The 22,344-nt window shown below is 37.5% G+C and overlaps 2 protein-coding genes across 3 annotated transcripts; both read left to right on the plus strand.

Moving 5' to 3' along the window:
• Positions 1 to 6,871: 6,871 nt before the first annotated feature.
• LOC124857506 (tubulin beta chain-like) lies at positions 6,872 to 12,507 on the plus strand. Of its 2 annotated transcripts, XM_047348784.1 has the most exons (4): positions 6,873 to 6,956; positions 7,864 to 7,972; positions 8,129 to 8,239; positions 8,661 to 12,507. In XM_047348784.1, the coding sequence occupies exons 1-4, from the start codon at positions 6,900 to 6,902 to the stop codon at positions 9,794 to 9,796; spliced, it is 1,413 nt and encodes a 470-aa protein (XP_047204740.1). In that variant the 5' UTR covers positions 6,873 to 6,899; the 3' UTR covers positions 9,797 to 12,507. The 2 variants fall into 2 exon arrangements, with proteins under 2 accessions (XP_047204741.1, XP_047204740.1); XM_047348785.1 differs by lacking the exon at positions 7,864 to 7,972 and having other exon boundaries at positions 6,872 to 6,956.
• A 1,426-nt stretch (positions 12,508 to 13,933) lies between these two features.
• On the plus strand, positions 13,934 to 21,191 carry prelid3b (PRELI domain containing 3). Its single transcript, XM_047347911.1, has 6 exons — positions 13,934 to 14,090; positions 17,156 to 17,324; positions 18,431 to 18,520; positions 19,011 to 19,081; positions 19,172 to 19,274; positions 20,089 to 21,191. Exons 1-6 carry the CDS (start codon positions 14,059 to 14,061, stop codon positions 20,203 to 20,205), a joined length of 582 nt encoding a protein of 193 aa, XP_047203867.1. The 5' UTR covers positions 13,934 to 14,058; the 3' UTR covers positions 20,206 to 21,191.
• The last annotated feature ends 1,153 nt before the right edge of the window (positions 21,192 to 22,344 follow it).

Consider the following 22,344-nt stretch of genomic DNA (forward strand, 5'->3'; position numbering starts at 1 on the left):
CGATGTCAAGGTTCCTGTGACAACCAACTTTGGTTCCGGGTAAACATTTCATAATAAAAGCACAAATTTAACCGTAATGTTTAAGCAGGATGGGCAAGTCTTGATGTATAGTTGTATTCTGGGGACAAATGACCTTGCCACAAAACAATAAGATGTGACCCACCATATTGACAGTTGAAACTTTATATTTATAACATAACCTTTGAGGGACCTTCATTTTGTGTGTCATCTAGGTCCTTGGGACAGAAAACTTGCTCACTTAAAGATTGCCCGAGGAATATTATCGATCAACATTATTTTTAATCTTATTAATAACTTCACTTCTCTCCATAGATAATTTTTTTTTTCTTTATGAATTTATGAATTTCTAACAGCTTTAATCCAATTTTTAGAAATTATAGTCCGGTGTTATTTTTTTAAACAAACGCACAGAAAAAACATATTTTTCCCCATCCCATATATGCAAATGGAAAAGTCATTTGATGAAGGCAGCATTTTCATGCTGAGAAGTAAAATAAATCTGCTGCAGCATTGCTTTTGACAAATTTTTATTTTTTGTGCAAAGTCTTCGAAAAGTTATCAAAATATTTTTTCCATGCCAGCTAGATGGAAATTAGGTACACAGAACTTTTAAATATCATCACAAACTTGAAAAGAATTTTGAATAGATTTCAAGGCCAGGGTATATAAAAATATATCAAATCATAATGGCAGTCTATTAAAAATTCACTTTGAATAGGAGTCTGTGGCTACAAAACATGTGAAAGGCACACAGATTGCCCAATTTAGTTGACAAATTATATGATTCTGAAATTCTGGTGCATTTAGTGGCATTTAGTGTCTGTCATCGGAAGGTTGTCAAAAAACAAAAGTGCAGGGAAAAGAATTTAGAGATCTTCTAGCACAACTAAGAAGATGACATTAAACCAGGCAGTGGCGTTCTTGAATGATTACCTTGGTCAAGACTTTTGACCTCACACCCCACCCTCCAGGCAACCTTTAACTGAGCACTCAGTAAATACAAATAAATGTATGTGTACATATTTAGCATAACTCTACACATGTTGACACAGCAACCCTGCCGGATGTGGAAGTGCCCAATTGGAAAAGTCCTGTCTTCAGGAAAAAACATAATTATACGATCTGTTTTTCTTTCCCTACATTTTCATAAATATATACTGTATATATATTTGTGGCTACAAATGAGTAAAAAACACACGTGACCAATACTATAAATGTTTACTTCAGTTAAATTATGAAGAAGAAAAAAAAGAATTTCCCCAGAAATGTTTTTTGTGAAGAACAAAGAGTAGCACTTTTAATTTAATCGCCCTCAATGTATTATGACAATATATTATTATACTCTATTCTAAATCTGGACCTTTTATTCTTTTTGCCCACGGAGATGTTTGGTGCTTTTAATTTGATGGGCAAATCAGAGTGCTGCTGATTTCCGCCTTGCTGCCGCTTGACTCTGGTCTTTAAAGCAGGGTGTTTGGTTGGATCACATGATTGCCCGTAGGGTCAAGAAGCAGAGGTACCGAAGGGGAGAGGCGCCCTCTTTGAGGCTGTAATGATTATCAGCCTACCCAGCCTCCATGAATAACTCTGACAGATTATTGATTAGCTTATAAGAAATACCCCAGACACATTAAAAATATAGACTAATAGCTGTAACATTTAAATAATTGCCGCATATTAAAGTTGGTCAAAAGGAATGTTTTGAACTTGAAAATTCACACAAGACATCATGCTGCTAATATAAAGGTATAAAATATATGAACATTTAATAGTCAGTCAGTCATTTTTTACTGCTTATTCCATAGTGGGTCGCGGGGGAGCTGGTGCCTATCTCCAGCAGTCTATGGGCGAGAGGCGGGGTACACCCTGGACAGGTCGCCAGTCCATCGCAGGGCAACACACAAACAACCATGCACACACTCATTCATACACCTAAGGGCAATTTAGAGAGACCAATTAACCTAACATTTAATAGTTTCAGTTAAATAGAGATATTGCAGAAGGATAATGCCTTATACCACTTTATCACTAAAGCAAACTTAATTGCTCTCAATGCATTTGATGTTACTCAGCCCATAACAAGTCAACACACCATCCCCACGGTGCCACACTGTGGTGGTAACAAAATGCTGGGGGGATTCTTCTCTTCACCAGGGACAGTGAAACCTGTCAGAAGTGATGGGAAAATGGATGGAGTGAAATACAAAGGAATCCTGGAAGAAAATCTGTGAGCTGCTGCAGAGGGTTGACACTGGGATGAAGGTTCAGTTTTCAGCAGGACACTCTAAATATACATCCAAAACTACAGTGGAATGGTTCAGAGTAAGGCATATTCAAGAATGGCCCAGTCAAAGCCCATACCTAAGTCCAACTGATAGTTTGGACCAAGACATTGCTTTTTCCAGTTGGTCTGAATGAGCCTGGGCTATTTTGCAAAGAAGAATGAACAGAAAATTCAGTCTCTAGATGTGCAAGGCTAGTGGAGACTTACCCTAAAAGTCAGCTTTAATTGCAGTGAAAGAGAATCCTAGAAAGAGTTGACTCAGAGGACGTCAATAAAAATGCACACCTCACTTTTTATTTCTTAAAATACCGAAACTGTATCTCATGTTCAATCCACTTCACAGTTATGTTTGACAGAAAATCCCAATAAAATACATGTAAGTGTGTGGTTGTAACGTGACAATGTGTGAACAAGTTTTAGGGGCATGAATACTTTAGCATGTTTTTTAAATAGCAGAATTAACAACAACCTCAGCTGACCAACATATTGTGCCAAGTGAAAAACAATCACCAGAAAATGTACAATAGATAAAATCTACAATAAAAACAATTAAGTACAAGAAATAAAACAAACATGTATTCACAAAAAAAGCCAGGATTTCCTGCTCAACTAGAGCTAAAAGCCATGAGAATAAAGGTTGTTTTAGAAGAGAATTAAAAGAATAGTTCAGGTTACTTGAAGTTTTGCTAAGAGGTTATGAGAAGTCACAATCTGTATTGGAAGAGACAAAACCAGACTTCTACTTTGCTAAAACAAGTTTAATACAAACAATATAATCGCAGTTTTTGAGACCAGAAAGAACAGGGCATGTTGCAGTTTGTAAAAATCATCCCACCAGTTGCAAAAGATAACCTGTTAAGTTTATCTAGCCAAAAACGTAAAGTAAAAATATTATTTTAGTTTAAGCGGGGTTTATTTTTCTGTTACTCTGGACATATACAGCTATCAAAACTCTACACACTCCTGGTACAATGGAAGGTCATGTAATGTAAATAACAACACGATAAGTCGTTTAAAAAAAAATCTACCTTCAATGTGACATATGTCCTCTTCACTTCATCTGAAAAACAAGCAGCATCTTCTGATGCAAGAGATTGTTGTCACTACCATTACATGCTAGTAATTGTCTGCAGCTCCTTTCATGTTGCTAACGATCTCTTTGCAGTATCTCACACAAGTTTCTTCAAAACTGGTCTTCTCATGTGTTTAGAGGACTAATCTGTTTCACTGTCACTGTTCTCCTGTATTGTCACCCATTGTCGATGCCTGTCCTGACCGTGCTGTAAATGTACTGCCGTAAAATTCTTCTGAATGATACCTTTGTAGAATGATCATTTTGATTTTTTTGTAACCTCTCTTCAAACTGTGGCTTTAGCTAAAGAATGTAACTGAGCAAATCTCAGAAAAATTGTATTAACAAGTCAAAACTATATGAGAGAACCTTACTTCAAAAAATCTAAGCTGTCTCTTTGAAATGACTAATGACCGGGCAGCTCTAATAGGCTGCATACCGAAATAAGGCGCCATTTTATTTTTATGAGACCACAACTGGCAAAATTAGGAGATAGGATAACAAGAATGTCACAAACCTTCATATATCACCCTAACTCTGTTTTTAATTTTAAGGTGATTTGCATCTTTCAACTTCCCAATAGGATTCCATCAAATAAATTTAAAACAACACAACAGTACATTTTTCAACAAAAGCCAGTCCAGCTACCTTAACCTGATGGTGAGCGGAGTATTTAAACGGCTCACGCTCTTTAAATCTGACAGATAGAATCATACACAGCAGTCAAACTGGCACACACACAAACAAACTCCTTCCATAAATGCGTCAAAAGGCTCAGGGCAAAACACATAAAGGTCATCAGTGACAACTAAATGTTGCTGTGGCTCTCTAATGAACCCCGACAGACAACAGAAGGTAGAACTAATGACTGGAAGCAGAGAAGCGGGTTACAGGATGAATCCCAGGCTTCAGAATGGTTATTTTACCTCAGCTGTTGTTTTGGTGTGAAGTGTTTGTCCTCAGATCTGGAAATACATTTTATTCTTTCAGTCTGGTGAATTTGGTTCAGACAGAATGCACCAGACTTTGTTACAAGGGGGCAGAAACCGTTTTTACAGCACTGTATGGTGCTAACTATTTTAGTTTACTATTTTTTCCATACATATGTCTGATGACATTAAAATGTTGTTTCAGTCCGGTTTCTCTGTTTGGGATGTGTAGATAAATATTACAGATTTGTTTTTTTTTTTTTTACAGGGAAATTATCCAAAACTGTTAACTAATAGCCTGCTTCAGAGCACTACTGAGTTCAAACTATCCTGCCTTTGTGATATAGTTGGTCTTAAAATGATGATGATGATGATGAAAACAATTATTAGCCCAAAATAGTTTAGTCATGAATCTCATCTGCCCATCAAGCCGTCTGGTAATGTATAAAAACCTTCATTATTGTTTTTTTTTTCATTGTTAAGTCTATTTAGTTGTTTTCAGTGTACTTTTGTCTTTACTTCTAGGCGTATTTGACACATAAATCATGTGGCTATATGTTCTTTGGGCTTCCTTCATTATTAGCATTTTCTTTTTATTATAGTGTTGATACAGTAGGATTGCTACCTTCACCTGGCTCTTGAGCCTGTATTCGAGTAATCTTTCACGCCACTTCATCTAAATCTTATTTAGCTGCTTCGCATTCAGGATATGTATGATTTTTGTCTGATAGTTATATGTAAAAGAGAGTAGCTCATATATTTATCCACACTTGTCCTTCTCTTACCTTTTTATTTTGATCAAATACGTGATTTTTTTTTTTTTTTTAACCAGCACTAGTAGCCTTTTATTTTTTGACAGTAGGCAGACAGGAAAGAGAGGTAGAGAGAGGGGGAGACATTCGGCAAATGTCGCCAGGTCCGGGACTCGAACCCGGGACGGCCGGTTCGAGGACTGTAGCCTCCGCATATGGTCGCGCGCTCAACCCTTACACAAAAAAGTGATTTTTACTGTTATAACACACAATAAACAAGAGCATTATATTAAAGAGTCTTGAAGATCCCGTATTATTGAACTTCTTTATATTTTCATTTAAATGTAGGGTTTTAGGAATTAAAAACAATGATGCTACAGACCAGTAAAATTCATGACCAAACATCCTGGCCTGTGAAGGTGCTCACTTGAGAAGACAAAGCAGTCGCTATTTTAAGATGTAATATATGGGTTTTTTTATTGCTTGAATTAAAGCAAGCCACAGACAGTAAAGCTATAAAAAATGTTTGAACATTTCAGACAACCTGCATGAACTCCACTTGCATTTTAAAACTTTGAGACTCTGAATAGCACAAGATAAACTTAAACATGAACTGCTTTTAATTTCTGTAAAGCAAAACTGATTATGACTTTCGGATGTTCACTTGTAACCTGTTATAGCTGCCTTTATCCTCTAGATGGAAGCATCTCTCCAACTTTGACCAGTTACTAGCAACACTAAGACCACATGCAGTTGTTTTTGGAGTGTTTTTTGTATGGAAACCGGGATATTTTATTTAGAATATGAGAGATGAGGTAGCACATTGTTATATAATTAAATATGTGAGGAATAGTGGGACTGAGTTTAAACTGGGGATCTTAATGATGGGGTTGCTGAGAGAGATGTTTGGTGCTGAGCAATGAAATAATCCACTTCTATTCATTTTTATTAGACTTCCTTGTTTTTGGTCAGTTTTACAACTCATATATATATATATATATATATATATATATAAAGTAACTACTTTCAATGCAGAAGCCTCAACTGATTCAACCCTGGTTAGTTTTTTTTGTTTTTTTTTACAAGAGTTTTGATTAACATTGCATTTTATTTATGAGAAAGTGAAATACACTAGGAAGGAAACTGTGTTTTTGTTCCACTGTTGTTCATTTTAAACCTGAACAGAGCTGGGAAAACTCTAAAGAGAAAGTAAGTAATAATCTGGTTTAAATTATTATTAATTTTATCTTTTATTGTGCCAGTATATTAATGTTATTCGGCTTTGCAGCAATTTCTTCCTTCTGCAGCTGAAGAAAAGAACAGAAAGGATTTAAACAAAGCAGCTTAGGTTCTTAGCTTAATATCTCACAGGGAACTGTTTTATGCACTTCAAATGTTTACATATTTCTATTTTGCATAAATATATAGATGTAACCAAAGAAACAGTAACAAGTTGTATAATTGGGATGGCCAGCAAATAAATTTTTTTATAAAACACAAAACTGATTCAAACTTCAGGTTTACAGGCCTTGCGTTTACTTAAATATCTGACAGCTCAATGCTGAGCAGCTTAACAAACAAATACATATATACATTTTGAAAACAAAAAGCATCTAAAATGCCTGCTGCCCCTTGAGAGATCACGAAAAAACTCTACCTCTATTGCAGTAACCAAGAACACTAAGACTTTTGCACAGCAGAATACGGAGTTCTGGGTTTTTCAAATGGGGTCTTCCTTATGTCACTGATGACATCATTTCTGGTCCCATATATAAGACAGCTGAGAGCACTGAGGACTATCTCAGACTCTCAGCTGTTTTGTGGACTGTCTCTCGATCATCATGCGTGAAATCGTACATCTGCAAATTGGACAGTGTGGCAACCAGATCGGCTCAAAGGTAATAAAGAACAATAATTATGAAGTTACCATCTGCATAAAAGTTGTATTAAATGACCTGCATCAAAAATGCTCTGCTTGTTTTGATTAAATGCCCCACAGAATACAAATGACTGTTAAAACATCTTAGTGAAGCCATATTTAAAGTAGTCTGAAACTTCATGTCTATTTATTATTTTTTATCACTATTCTTGCTGTGAATATTTTGACTTGTGTTTTTGCTCTGTCAGTCATTGTCAGTGACACGGGGTGTTCCCTGTCAGGCTCAGTCAAAAGATAAGAACCAAAACAGAACTGACATGGGCGGGACATTTTTATAACGGCTAACACAAAACAAGATCGGGGAACAACAAAATGCTAAAAAAATGTCAGCAGATGATGCTTTTTTTTTTTTTTACATTTTATGCTTCAGTCAGATTACTTCAAGTCTAAAAATGCATTTTTCATTATGTGAACTCGATAAATAAGCTGTTCTTTATCTAGCTCATACATAATCGTAAAAGTCAAATTGAACTGTTCGTTCCAGCTCAAAAATGTTTTGATGTTTCTATATCTTTAAATGATTCACATATCAAACTTGCATGGTTTAACAATCAAAAAAACCTTCATCTGAAATCTATCGGCAGCCAAAATACCAAAAAAGCCTTTTCGGAGACTTAAGGAGAAACTTATATCACTATAAAGTGTTACAAGAAACTGCGGCTCTTCAGAAGCAAAATAGGAAGAAATTAGGGACGACTCAAGACTTTTTGTAGGTAGATGCCGATTTGACAATTTATTGAAATGAACATAATAGTCCACTTAAGTACAATACAATACAGTCACATTGTAAACATTAAGGTTGAATGACTTACTAAAATAAACTGACTTACTACTGATGTTACATTGATGATTTCCTTCTGTTTTAGTTCTGGGAAGTAATCAGTGAAGAACATGGAATCAATGCGACAGGCATCTATGAAGGAGAAAGCAATCTTCAATTGGAAAGGGTCAATGTTTACTTCAATGAGGCACACGGTACCAGACAAGTTAATTTCCCTGCTCAGACTTGTTTAAATCCCTGGTCACTAATGCTGTGTATTGGGCTCAGCTTTTAGCTTTTAAATCACAGAAACATATTGGCTCATGATGTCCACTCCCAGCTTTGTTTTTCAAACCTAATTCTTTTTGTAGGTGGTAAATTTGTCCCCAGGGCACTGCTTGTAGACCTGGAGCCCGGCACTATGGACAGCATCAGAGGAAGTCGCATTGGTGCTCTTTTTAGACCAGACAACTTCATCCATGGTGAGGCCGACAAAGAAAGACACAATATTCATGCTGTATGTGATGATTCTCAGTCATCCGTGTCAAAGCAATTACAATAGGCTTAAATCGAAGGCAACAGGATTTTTGCCTTCGATTAAGTAGTTAATATTCCTGCTATTAAATTCTTCATGATGGTCACTGTTACTTTTAAATACATTAAATAAAAAATGCACAGACACAGAATTGAACCTTGTCAGTTTAACTACACAAAGATGTGTTATGGGTTTGATTTCTCTTTTGCAGAAGATAGACTGGCTTTACCTCAAAAATGACTAAGTGTCCACTAACACCTGAAAAACCCTTGACAAGAAGAAGCACTGATTTTGTTTTTTATGACTTCAAGGTCGTAATGTATATATTGTTCTTAAATAACCTACCTTCTTTAAATGTGATGTTGCAGGGAACTCAGGAGCTGGAAACAACTGGGCAAAGGGTCATTACACAGAGGGAGCAGAGCTAGTGGAGCAGGTTATGGACCGGGTGAGGAATGAAAGCGAAAGCTGTGATTGCCTCCAAGGCTTTCAGCTGGTTCACTCACTGGGGGGTGGCACAGGCTCTGGCATGGGTACTCTCCTCATCAACAAGATCAGAGAGGACTACCCAGATCGCATAATGAATAGCTTTAGCATCATGCCGTCTCCTAAAGTCTCTGACACAGTGGTGGAGCCTTATAATGCCACCCTCTCCGTACATCAGCTCCTGGAGAACACAGACGAGACCTTCTGCATTGACAACGAGGCCCTCTATGACATCTGCTTCCGTACCCTAAAGATGGCCACACCAACTTACGGAGACCTCAACCACTTGGTCTCCATGACCATGAGCGGGGTCACGACCTCTCTGAGATTTCCAGGACAGCTCAATGCTGACCTTAGGAAGCTGGCTGTCAACATGGTGCCCTTCCCCCGTCTCCACTTCTTCATGCCAGGCTTTGCCCCTCTGACACCACGGGGCAGCCAGCAGTACAGAGCTCTCACTGTACCTGAACTTACCCAGCAGATGTTTGATGCACGCAACATGATGACGGCATGCGACCCACGGCGAGGGCGCTACCTCACAGTGGCTGGTGTCTTTCGAGGTAGGATGTCCACCAAAGAGGTGGACGAACAGATGCTTGCAATACAGCAGAAAAACAGTGCCTACTTTGTCGACTGGATCCCCCATAATGTAAAGGTGGCTGTATGTGACATCCCTCCTCGAGGTCTAAAAATGGCTTCCACATTTATTGGCAACAACACCGCAATTCAGGAGATATTCCGCCGGGTGGGCGAGCAGTTTTCCCTGATGTTCAGACGGAAGGCATTCCTTCACTGGTACACCGGAGAGGGTATGGATGAGATGGAGTTCACAGAGGCAGAGAATAACCTCAACGACCTGGTGTCAGAGTACCAGCAATACCAAGACGCAACCGCTGATCTAGACTGTGAAGCAGAAGATGAAGAAGAGGAAGGACCCTCATCTTCAGGGACCACAAAGGTTCAGTCTCTGATGGAAACCAAACTAGAAACAGTGATAGAAACCTTCAAAGAACTGTAGATGAGTAGTGGGTGTATTCAAGTTCACACTGAGGGACTCTTTGGGGCAAGAATTCAGATGATGTACATATAACTAATTTCTTTGGAAACTAAATTTTATTTTGTAGGTTACCCTGTTTTACTTGTGTTTTGGTACATTTTATTGGATTCAAGCAGGGCTGTATAGGTGACTATTTTGGGGCTTTTGAACTTTTGCAAAATCTTTCAGTAGTTATTTGAAATAAATACCTTAGACATGTGATGTCAAGAGGATACCACAGGGCAGACCCTGGACCTGTTGGACAGATTAACCTTTCAGGTGCTGGGGAATGCTTCAGAGGTATGTAAAAATAGATTAGGTCAGGGGATCTCTGCTTAGGCTTCTTCCGAAGAGATGGGATTGTAGTACTGGAAAATATAATCAGAAGGTTGACTAATAGAGGTGATGAATATTCCTTTTAACAAGATGTAAATTAGCCACGGTTGTTATACGTAGTAAGCATACAATTTGAATTTATGTTGAACCTACTTTTGCCTTTGTTTTTTGTCAACCTGCAAGTAACATATATATATATTTTTTTATTATTTTAAAGGTTGATTAATGATTGGGTTTTACTTTACCCCACCAAACTAAGCTAAGGATGACTTACAGCCCTGCAATCTGGACTCCCTGTGTACATATGCATTATGCTTCTCTTTTAAAAGCCTTTTTAGCCATACACACATTATATTTGTAACATAAACACTTCCTTGGAAGTGATTGTTGCCACACCCACAGATGAGCCTCGCATAACCAAAAAGTTTTAATATCCAACTCTAGTTCTAGTATGTGCATAACTAATGTTGGAGCTAATTAATGCTGCGTAGTTGAGAAATAGGTGAGATGTTGGAGGTATTGTGTAAACTGTTGGGAAATTTGAGTTGGGAGATTGGCAGAGCAATGAAAATATGAGTGATATCGTCTGTAATTCAGCATGTTACAGTTTACATTTCTGTTTCTCACAGGTAAATTCATCAAGCAAAGCAATAGGCTAGGCGAAACAATACATAACAAGTGGACCGTTGACCCTTTTTGTAGTCTGGGTTGTCGTGACCTCGAGATTAATGTCAGTGGAGGTGCACATTGCATTACAGTTTATTGTAAACAGCTACTCTATGGGTACAGTGTAGGTCAGAGCAGAAAAGCTAATAGGAATTCATTCAGACATTTTGTCTTGTACGACCTTGTGTCCGTGCTAAAATGATAAGACGAAACCTGTGGCTCACTGATTAAAGTCAGGAAACTGATATGTGTTCATTTATGCAGGATGAATAATGTGGCATTATTTTTTTATCATTCCATGGGCTATATTATATTTTGATGCATTTATAAGAAAACATTAAATTCAAAGAGAAAACAATATTTGGTTTGATTATGCTAAAATATTTGATGAATTTATATGTATGTCTTTAAAGAAAATCAGTTTTTGGCATTTCTTTGTAATCCACAGCTTTAAACAAATAGAATTCTGTTATTAAAACAATGTTTTATCTTTGTGTATGATAAAAGTAAGATTCATTAAAAATTAAAAAAAAACAAACAAAAAAAAACATTTCCCCGGACAGCAGGCTTCATTATTTAAAGTTGAAAAGAGGCAAACTGTAGTGTTGGAAAGTACTCTGATAGAACGCTAACAGTGATACCGTTCAAGGCTGTCAAACTGTTTCCTCCCACTTGCACAAGTCTGGAGCTCAGCGATTACGCACTAGGACAACCTGCTAGGACAGAGCATGTTCACTCCAAGATAAGCACACTTGACTGTGAGATGTCTCTGCACACTGCAGTACAGTTGACTGAACTGTTGCACAGTACTGTGACAAATTAGATCTTGTGTGTAATATAGGTTACGGTGTCAACTGACATATCAAAGTCCTTTTCCAGTACAAGTTACACGGTCAAAATAAGGACAAGCAGCATAATGAATATACAGTCATATTGAATTAATATGAATATTTCTGAAAAGTTAATTGATTTCACTAACTCAATTCTCTGTTAATTATGATGATTTCTCGCTACAGCTAATGAAAACAAGACATTTAAGATTAGAATAGTATATCAGACCAATAAAAAACATTTTAAACGCAGAAATGTGGGCTTAATGAAAAGTTTGTTTAATACCTACTTAAAGGTTGTTATTTTAGAAAGGTACTTTTAATCTGACAAATGAGTAATATATTACAATGACAACCAGCCCTGTCCCATCGAGGCATTGAATCCACTAGACCACTGAAGATGTGCTATAATATCTAGCAGAAAGATTAACAGCAGCAGATCCTTTAAGTCCTGTTATTTATGAGGTGAGGTTTCCTGGATCAGACTTGTTTATCCTGCACATCCTTAAGATTCACTTGAATTGGGATTTGAGAAATTTGCAGCCCATGTCAATGCCTCAAGCTCATTGTTGTAAAAACCATCCATGAACCATATCTGCTTTTCGATCAATACTCACCACTGCAAACTGGGAACACCCCACAACAGCTGCAATTTTGGAGAAGCTCTGACCCAGTTATCTAGACACCCCAATTTGGTGTTACTCAAACTCGCTCAAATGCTTATGCCTGCCCATTATTCCTGCTTCAAACACATAAGTGTCCAGGACAAAATGTTCACTTGCTACCCCACCCACTAAGAGGTGCCACGATGATGAAATAATCAGTGTTATTTGCTTCCTCTATTAGTGGTTATATTGTATTACCCGATAGATGTCATTACAGGTCCTTCTCAAAATATTAGCATATTGTGATAAAGTTCATTATTTTCCATAATGTCATGATGAAAATTTAACATTTATATATTTTAGATTCATTGCACACTAACTGAAATATTTCAGGTCTTTTATTGTCTTAATACGGATGATTTTGGCATACAGCTCATGAAAACCCAAAATTCCTATCTCACAAAATTAGCATATCATTAAAAGGGTCTCTAAACGAGCTATGAACCTAATCATCTGAATCAACGAGTTAACTCTAAACACCTGCAAAAGATTCCTGAGGCCTTTAAAACTCCCAGCCTGGTTCATCACTCAAAACCCCAATCATGGGTAAGACTGCCGACCTGACTGCTGTCCAGAAGGCCACTATTGACACCCTCAAGCAAGAGGGTAAGACACAGAAAGAAATTTCTGAACGAATAGGCTGTTCCCAGAGTGCTGTATCAAGGCACCTCAGTGGGAAGTCTGTGGGAAGGAAAAAGTGTGGCAGAAAACGCTGCACAACGAGAAGAGGTGACCGGACCCTGAGGAAGATTGTGGAGAAGGGCTGATTCCAGACCTTGGGGGACCTGCGGAAGCAGTGGACTGAGTCTGGAGTAGAAACATCCAGAGCCACCGTGCACAGGCGTGTGCAGGAAATGGGCTACAGGTGCCGCATTCCCCAGGTCAAGCCACTTTTGAACCAGAAACAGCGGCAGAAGCGCCTGACCTGGGCTACAGAGAAGCAGCACTGGACTGTTGCTCAGTGGTCCAAAGTACTTTTTTCAGATGAAAGCAAATTCTGCATGTCATTCAGAAATCAAGGTGCAATGAATCTAAAATATATGAATGTTAAATTTTCATCATTACATTATGGAAAATAATGAACTTTATTACAATATGCTAATATTTTGAGAAGGACCTGTATAATCTTTAGAGTTGTGTTAGGTCCACTAACATAAAATATGTCAAAAAAAAGTTTTTTCCTGCATCTTAATGTTAAAATATTTATATAAAATATCTAAACGATAAGAAATACTTTTAGTAACTTAATAGTTTAATAGAAAATATAATAAGTGTATTAAATATTAGTTTTCAGAGACATAATCAATGGAAAGCTGTTGACTTAATGTACAGTCTGCTATTCAATAAACACGTATTTGACAAGTGACCTAATGGTGTTGCATCTGCTGTTAATGTTCTGCAGTTATGATTGGCCTGAATTGTGTAAGATCCATGATTAAAATGATTGCTGTTTAAACTGTTTCAGTCAGAAAACATGCTAAACCTCAATGCGGAATGCTTTAAGGCTGGGGAAATTATTTATTTAGTTTGTGTGTAAAATATCACATATTTCAGACGGGGTTTTTTTTGCATTACGGACTCACGTGGCGTGCAACGAAGCAGCGGAAGTGCGTAATGGACTCGTGACTGCGCTGGTATGAAGGGGGAGGGTTTTGTTTCTGACGTGCTTCTTTGTATCAAGCAGTCAATCTTACCGGTTCATCCAAGATTCCTGCTTCATCGCCTTTGCTGCTCGCTTCTTTAAATCATGAAGATCTGGACCTCCGAGCACATTTTCAAGTAAGCACAGATGTTATCCATACAGGCAATGTGTCTTTTATTTGCTGGCTGAAGAACTAAATCGGTTTTCTAACAAGGGGCTACCGCCGTTCATTAGCCTTGATTGACTAATCCTCATGTGCAAAGTTAAAGCAATGAACTTTATATAAAAACACCTTTTGCATAAACTCACTTGTCTTATGTATTACTAGTCCCTGCAGGCGAAGTACAGATTGATTTAGTGTGCCGTAATTGAGTTGGTTGTCATGACTGTAAAACACTTCAAATGGTATTGTAAAACGAAACGACCACAAAAAAGGAACAACACTGACCACAGACCCCATTGACTGCATTTTTTAGTCTTGCGTAACCCGCTGGTACGGTCCGGTCCTTTAACCTCTCCCCTACATTCTTCCGTACGAACCGCCGCCGTCTTCTTCTTCTTCTTCTTCTTTTTTTGTTTTTTATTTATTGGCGGTTGGCAATCAGCGTTTAGTGCATTACCGCCACCTTCCGAATTGGAGTGTGAACCAGAATGGAAAACCTAAACTCGACTATAAATTCCTGTTTTTATAAGAAACTGGAAAAACGCCCTAATAAAGTTATGTTCCGAATTTAAACGAAGTAATTCAACTAAATTAATCTGTACTTTATGCTCATGAAAACCTGAACTGAAGAGTATGTCTTTCTGTGATATCTTATAGAATCTTATAACGCATGTTCAACTGTCTCTTGAGATTGACCACTTTTAAATTATGCTGAAGGATGTTTTCTTATTCTATATTGTGCTATTTAAACCGGTATGACCGAATCTAAGCCTTGATAATCTCTTCTTCCCTCTTTCTCCTTTGAATGTAGAAAAAATGTCTCCATTTTCCCTCTTTGTTCCATTCTTTCTGCCATTCTTTATTTCTTCCTTCATTTCAGATTTTATTTCTGTTTTGCTGTAAGAGATAGGCAGAGAGATTTCTGTCTTTTCAGTATCTTATTTGGCATATTTACCTGCAAGTTCAGTATCTCTTATGAGCTAGGACCCAAACTAATCTCACTACAATTCCTGCTCTTTTTATTCTATATATTAACTGTAAAATTTCTATAGCAATATCTTGCCTTGATTGAGAATGAGCAAATTTGATGCTGTATATAGAACTGCTAGAATCTGTAGCAATTAAAGCTGACTGATGTTTATTGCTTTCTACCCATGTCAAGGCTAAAAAGATGGCAACTAATTCCCCAGTGTAAACAGATAAATTACCACTAAATCTTTCACTTGGCGTATATCCTATTTCTGACACAATAAAAGCAGCTCCTACCCTATGACCAATTTTTGAAGCATCAGTGTACATTTTTTGATATTCTAAATATCTGGACTGTAAATGATTTATAACATCTTACTTATTTAAATTTGTTCTGTGTTTTAATTGTAAAAGACAAGTATTGCTTCACCCAGGAGCCATGGAGGAACTGCTAACAAGGAAACTGTAGGACCTCCAGTTAAATAACTTTATCGTCGTTTATCAGTTTTCTACTAATCCACCCAAAACTTCAAATTGACAGTTTTCTTTTTTTCACTTGGTAACAGTATCATCTTTGTAGGATGGACACCCCTGTGTCCCTTTTAAATTAGCCCACATACCACCGCCAGCTGTTCCCTTCTGAGACTCAGCGGCATCTCTCCCAACTCAACTTGTAACGCAGTCACTGGAGTAGGTTTAGCTGCACCACAACATGACCTCAACGCTTTATACTGAATTACATCTGCTTACGTACTGCCATCACCGTTCACGTCACTGAATAACGGCGGTGTGTTCACATGTCTCCATGGAAACGGCTCCACACTACGTTTTACTGCTGCTAGCCAAGTGTCCTTCCAGTCGCTCTTAGAAAAGTAATGTCACATTTACTTAACAAAATAATATATTTTTTTGCATTTTACATTTTCTTTATATGTTATTCTTCTAATAATTCTTAACCGATTTATTCCCTAACCTTAAAGAGTAAACGCTAATCGGGTCAAGTGGAACTGTAGGTGCCTTCATGTGTATAAAATCTAAGTTTTAAAAAAAAGTTTAAATTGATTTCCCATATTATAGAAAAAAGATTATTTCTGTGCTATAAAAATAAATATATCATCTAATTTAATATAAAATGAAGACATTGTTCTTTAGATGCGACAGTATGATCCATAATGAAAAAAATACTCGTTTCTTTAGTGTTTTCTATTTAACCTTGAGAGTAGAAACGGTATAAGAGGAAACAATTGCTGTGTTATTTAGACTTAAGTAGTAGGGGTCGTTTTCAGTCTTAAGGTTGCTGGTTCAATTCCCTGTGTCATCAAGGTCACATGCCAAAGTGTGTCTGGGCAATCTCAATCAAACAATTTAGCATGTTTTGACTTTTAATAATATGAATTTGTTAAGCTGTTAATTTTAGGTACCAGGTTAATGTGCAGTGGTTGGACAATGAAACTGAAACACCTGGTTTTAGACCACAATAATTTATTAGTATGGTGTAGGGCCTCCTTTTGCGGCCAATACAGCATCAATTAGCACCCGAACATCCCTTTCAGACAGCTTCCTCTTGCGTCCACAGTTAATACTGTTGGATGTGGTTTGTCCTTCTTGGTGGTATGCTGACATTACCCTGGATACCGTGGCTCTTGATACATCACAAAGACTTGCTGTCTTGGTCACAGATGCGCCAGCAAGACGTGCACCAACAATTTGTCCTCTTTTGAACTCTGGTATGTCTCCCATAATGTTGTGTGCATTTCAATATTTTGAGCAAAACTGTGCTCTTACCCTGCTAATTGAAACTTCACTCTCTGCTCTTACTGGTGCAATGTGCAATCAATGAAGACTGGCTACCAGGCTGGTCCAATTTAGCCATGAAACCTCCCACACTAAAATGACAGGTGTTTCAGTTTCAATGTCCAACCCCTGTATAATGATGGGGAAACTGTATAGTTCACTCTGTAATGCTTTATTAAATGGTAGTTTGTTTTGTGTGTATGTAAGCTAATATAGATGGCAAAAGTTGTTCTTGATATTCATATTCTATATTTTTGTTGCTTTTGCCATCGACAGCCATCCTTGGGAGATGGTGACTAAGGCTGCAATGCAGAAGTATCCCAATCCCATGAATCCCAGTGTGGTTGGAGTGGATGTTCTGGACCGAAGCGTTGACCAACAGGGACGCCTCCACAGTAAGAGGCTGCTCAACACAGAGTGGGGTCTACCATCCATTGTGAAATCTGTGAGTGTCAAAACTCGAACAAATAATCTTCTCAGCCAGTGGTGGAAAACAGATGTAATATTAAAGAATCCAAATACAGCCATCATGTGGTTAACTTTCCATGCTGCCAACCTGACCTTAACATGCAAGGCTATTTCTGTCCAGTTATAGTAACAGACATGGGTTCTTGTTGGAGCCCAGACAAGTTCATGGCCGTGTGCCACAGCTCGTGCTGTACAGGACATAGCGGTCCCATATCCATCATTGCTCAGTTGTGATCCCTGACACCATGTGATGTAACTTTCCGTGTGTGTCAGCTTGGTCAGAAGAAGAAGAGTTACTTGAAAGCGGAGCAGTGACGAAGCCCTTTGGAATTGCATAACATGTAATTTGAACCCTTCCAATGGGAGCCCTGACTTATTGAACTCTGTGAATTTTCTGAAACCTCATCGTTCCAGAGTTCAGATTCCACTGTGCCATTGCAGCTTATGTCAGCATTCTTTACCAACTCTTGCAGAGATATTTGAGAATAGGTTGGTTTGCACTCATAACATTATGGCTATCTCTTTGTAATCCAGTAAGACACACAGTCCCAGCCACTGATGGCTTATTAACACAACCTTGAATCAGCAAAATACTCCTGTGCTTTCATTGTGTATAGATGAGATGTCGTATTGTATCTTGGGTTTAGGTGTCTTTTAAAGGCTCTTTGAAGTTGTATCTTAAAAACCATCATTAGGGAGACTTTATTTTTCTTTGGCAAAAGCTGTAATAGTGTTTTGTTTTTTCTATGATCTGGTTAAAAAAATAAAAATTTTTGTATTTAGACTAAAAGTAAAAAATATTCCAACAAAATTGGTGTCACAATTTATATTTCTGGGCAACAGTGCAGTGAATGAATAACACATTTGTACTCATTCATCTCTAACATTTTTTTTAATTGAAGTTAAATCGGTGCTTTTGGAATTTGTATCACTGTGTATTTTGAATTAAAAGTTTTACTTAAGAAGTATACAGGAGGAGATGATTTTATGTATAAATACATAAAGAAAAACAAATTATAACCATTTATATGATACTGGCAGATTTTAGCCTGGTTGTAAAATGTTTCCCTCTTTTTCTTTTAGCTTATTGGAAACGTACGGACATGCACTTACATTCAGGAGAGCTCAATTGTGGATCCCAAAGAGAGAACTTTTGAACTTCAATCCTCAAATGTGAGTAATAAGAATGTCTTAATTCTTTTGAATGCATGTTTAGATTTCCAGTAAAGTTTGTGATTTCAAGGTCTGCCAAAGCCATTAAATGTCATCCTAGGAGTTCACGCCAGCTAGAGTGAAAGCATTAAAGTGTTGTCTTATTGCATGACATTTCATCTTTCAGCTTTTGATTTCAGGAATATTTTCTAAGTCATAATGACAATGCATGGTGTTTGGGATATGTCAACCCCAAACAGACACGCCCGGGTTAGGCAGAGTTTCTGTGACTTCCATCCAACTTGACGGATGAGCTCAGATTATTAAATAGCCAAAGATTCTCAGAATAAAGTTGTTCTTGTTATGCAGGTTAAGAGACATTTCAAGAAGGATTGTTAACAGGAGATTTTGTGAGACTTGCTGCTCTAACTTGTAGAGTCAAAATAACCCCATAAGCTGCATACGCCTTACGTGTGTTACCTAAAATTCATTCTTAATGTTTCTTCTTTAGATCACCTTCACAAACATGGTGTCTGTGGATGAAAGGTTAACCTACAAGCCGCATCCTGAAGATCCAGAAAAGTATGTTCCCGCATCATGTTACTGGCAGGTTTTTTTCCCATTGCTGTGAACTGCAACTCTTTGTTTTTCCAAACCATCGTCTTTCTTTAGAACGATACTGACTCAAGAAGCGATCATCTCAGTGAAAGGAGTCAGTCTCAGCAGTTACCTGGAAGGCGTCATGGCCAACACCATTTCCAATAATGCTGGAAAGGTACACCCATTTTTATTTATTTTTATGTTGTAAGGCATAACACCAAATACGGACCTTTCGATTCTCAAATGTGAAATCATGGTTTTTATTCATTTTGAAGCCATGAATTTCAGTTTTAGAATTCGTATTTTATTGTCATTTACAACTACAAGTTCCTAAAAAGTTATATGCCTATTTTTTTTTAAATACAGAAAAGATATAAGATTGTTTTTGTTTTCTGAAACTCTGCCTGCATTTCATCAAAAACCCAAACAGAAAAATAAAACTTAATTTAATGCACCGTTAAACCTTGTTTGAAATTACCAGAAAAAAGCAAAAAAATGCATTGATTACAAATATAAATTTTACAAAATTACTGCAGCCATGTTTCATTCATCGTCTTTCCTAACACTTCTTTTATTTATTATTTTTTTTTTTTTTCAACACCTCTGAACCACAAAGCAATAAATGTTTGTATTGTTAGTTGCATTAACTGTGCAGGAAATAACTTTGATGGGTCGAGCTGTTGGATTACATTTTGAAATGCTGTTTCTTTTTAAAATGATACAGGCTTCTTGTGTGAAAAGTTTCACATGTACTGAATGTTTAACAAAATAACGTGAACTGAAAGGATTAACTATGTGCCTAGTTTTCTAAGGAAGGAATGTGAGAAGACAGAATAACGGCTTTGTGTATCAGCTGATCTCTTCTTGCAAATTTTCACCAACATGCGATGCTTGAGGCAAACTGTAGCATGTACCTCTTTAATCGTTTTATGATTTTAGTCTTTATTTCTGAGTTTTGTAAAATAATCAATATTTTATGTTTTTATCAGGGCCGTGAAGCCTTGGAGTGGGTAATCAGACGGCTGAATGTAGAGATTGAGGAGCTGGCAGCCACAGCGCGAGGGACCATACTGACCCCGATGGCTGCTGCAGTCACAGAGAAATAACGCCTACCTCGTTAGTTTAGAGACTGAGAGAGACTGCACGTCGAGACCACCAGCCTCGCTCTATGATGATCTGGTGCCGTTTTGGTGCTCTGCGTTTTCTATGTTTAAAGGGTACTTTGTAAACTATACTGTCTACATTAGATGTATTTAAAGCAGCACTGCACTGGTGTGGGCATCAGCTTGAGGAGCTTGCGGCACACTCAGGGACGAGTTTAAACACTACTGACATTGGTGGCACCAGCTGAACCAGAAACATAAGAAAAAGTGCCAAGCAGACATTGCTTTTTGTCCAGCCGCTCCCACACACTCCTTTGCCAGATGTGCTTTGATATTTTTGCAGCAGACCTCAGAATGTCATCAAGTTTTCTGGTTTCAACTTTCAACAGAGATAAACGTAAGGAGACTTTTTTTTATGTATTATTAAACTTCGGAGACTGTAAGTTCTTACATTAATCTGTGGTGGCAAGAAACTGCTTGTGAAAGCCATGTTAAAATGTCAATGAAAGATGGTTGGAGTAAATGAGTAGGTCAAAGTTTCGCAGTCAGAAACATTCTCAACACTTTCCTGTGGGACCGCAGCAATACTGGGACTCTATACTGGGCGGCATGTGCAAGCCTGATTCTAAACTGTATTTAATAACTTTTTGTTTTTAGTGTTGGTTTAATGAAGGGAGCAAACCTGCCATATTTATTTTTCTTGAGTTGATGGGAAGACTTTCTAGTGCAATGTCAGGGAAAATCTTTGATTAGTGTACTTTGAGAGGGTCTTCTGTCATAAAACGGATGCGCAATTTTCTTAAATGTTTTTTAACAGTTATAGAAATTATTTATTTAGTTTGTTCCTAGAAGAGAGTTGAAGAATTTTTGACTATTAAATGTAATTCAATTTCTTTCTTTAAAAAAAAAAACCTCATTTGTGTTCTTTGATTGGGTGCCTGAACGAGTGGAGAATATGGCAATAAAATCAGGTGAGTTGTAAAACTTTAGCTTTGAGTTAATTCTTCATATTGGTAATTCTAATCCAAAGATACCTGATGATGTTAAAATATTCTTTTGTTGTCCTCTGGAAAGTTTAGTTATTCAAGAGAAACTAATGCTTATTCAGTTCAGCAATTCTAAAGATTCATCATAATCCACAAAAGACTTTGGAAACTGATGTCATGCTGCTAAAAGGATTGTCCTGATAATCTTTGCTTTCAATCATGCCAGCTCTTTCACATGTGTGCATCTGAATAGATTGTATCAAAAGTCCATGTATTTTACTAATTTAAAGGGTGAAACTTGGTTTCATTACATACAGGGTGAAATAATTCAAGTATTTATTTCTGTTCTCTATCAAAACCTAGAAATGAATTTCTCAGAAAATTGGAATGCTCTTTAAAACCAGTTTTAATAATGAATCTGAATACAGACGTGTTGTTTTATGGACCACACAGAAGGAATAATGTTAAACTGACAGTCACTGACATCCTTTGCAAGGAGGATAAGTCAAGGGTCAATACTGAGGAAGCTGGCTGTTCATAAAGTGCTGTATCCAAGAATGTTTTAATTGAAAGTTGAATGGAAGGAAAAGTAAGTGAGAAAAAGGTGCACACACAATAGGGATAACCACAGCCTTTACATGATTATAAAGCCCATTTAAGGGTTTTGTGAAAATTCACAACTTACTGACTGTGGGAGCAAGTCTTTGTGCCTGCCCATGCTGCCAAAAGTAACAATGCCAGGTTTAATGACCATGGTATTACTATTTGACTGACTAGCAAACTGGCCTGACCTACACAATCCATTGGGTTCAATTCAGTTTTATTTATATAACGCCAATTCACAACACATGTTGTCTCAAGGCACTTCACAACAGTCAGGTACATACATTCCAATTAATCCTAACCATTGAACAGTGCAGTCGGAGTTAGCTTTTTATTCAAATTGGATAAAAGTTTTTCTATCTAAGGAAACCCAGCAGATTGCATCCAGTCAGAGACTTGTAGTATTCACTCCTCCTGGATGAGCATGTAGAGACAGTGGACAGTTACTGGCGTTGACTTTGCAGCAATCCCTCATACTAACCTTGCATGTAGCGACAGTGGAGAGGAAAAACTTCCTTTTAACAGGAAGAAATCTCCAGCAGAACCAGGCTCA

This window comes from Girardinichthys multiradiatus, chromosome 20, assembly GCF_021462225.1.
Source record: "Girardinichthys multiradiatus isolate DD_20200921_A chromosome 20, DD_fGirMul_XY1, whole genome shotgun sequence".
Classification (NCBI taxonomy): Eukaryota; Metazoa; Chordata; class Actinopteri; order Cyprinodontiformes; family Goodeidae; genus Girardinichthys; species Girardinichthys multiradiatus.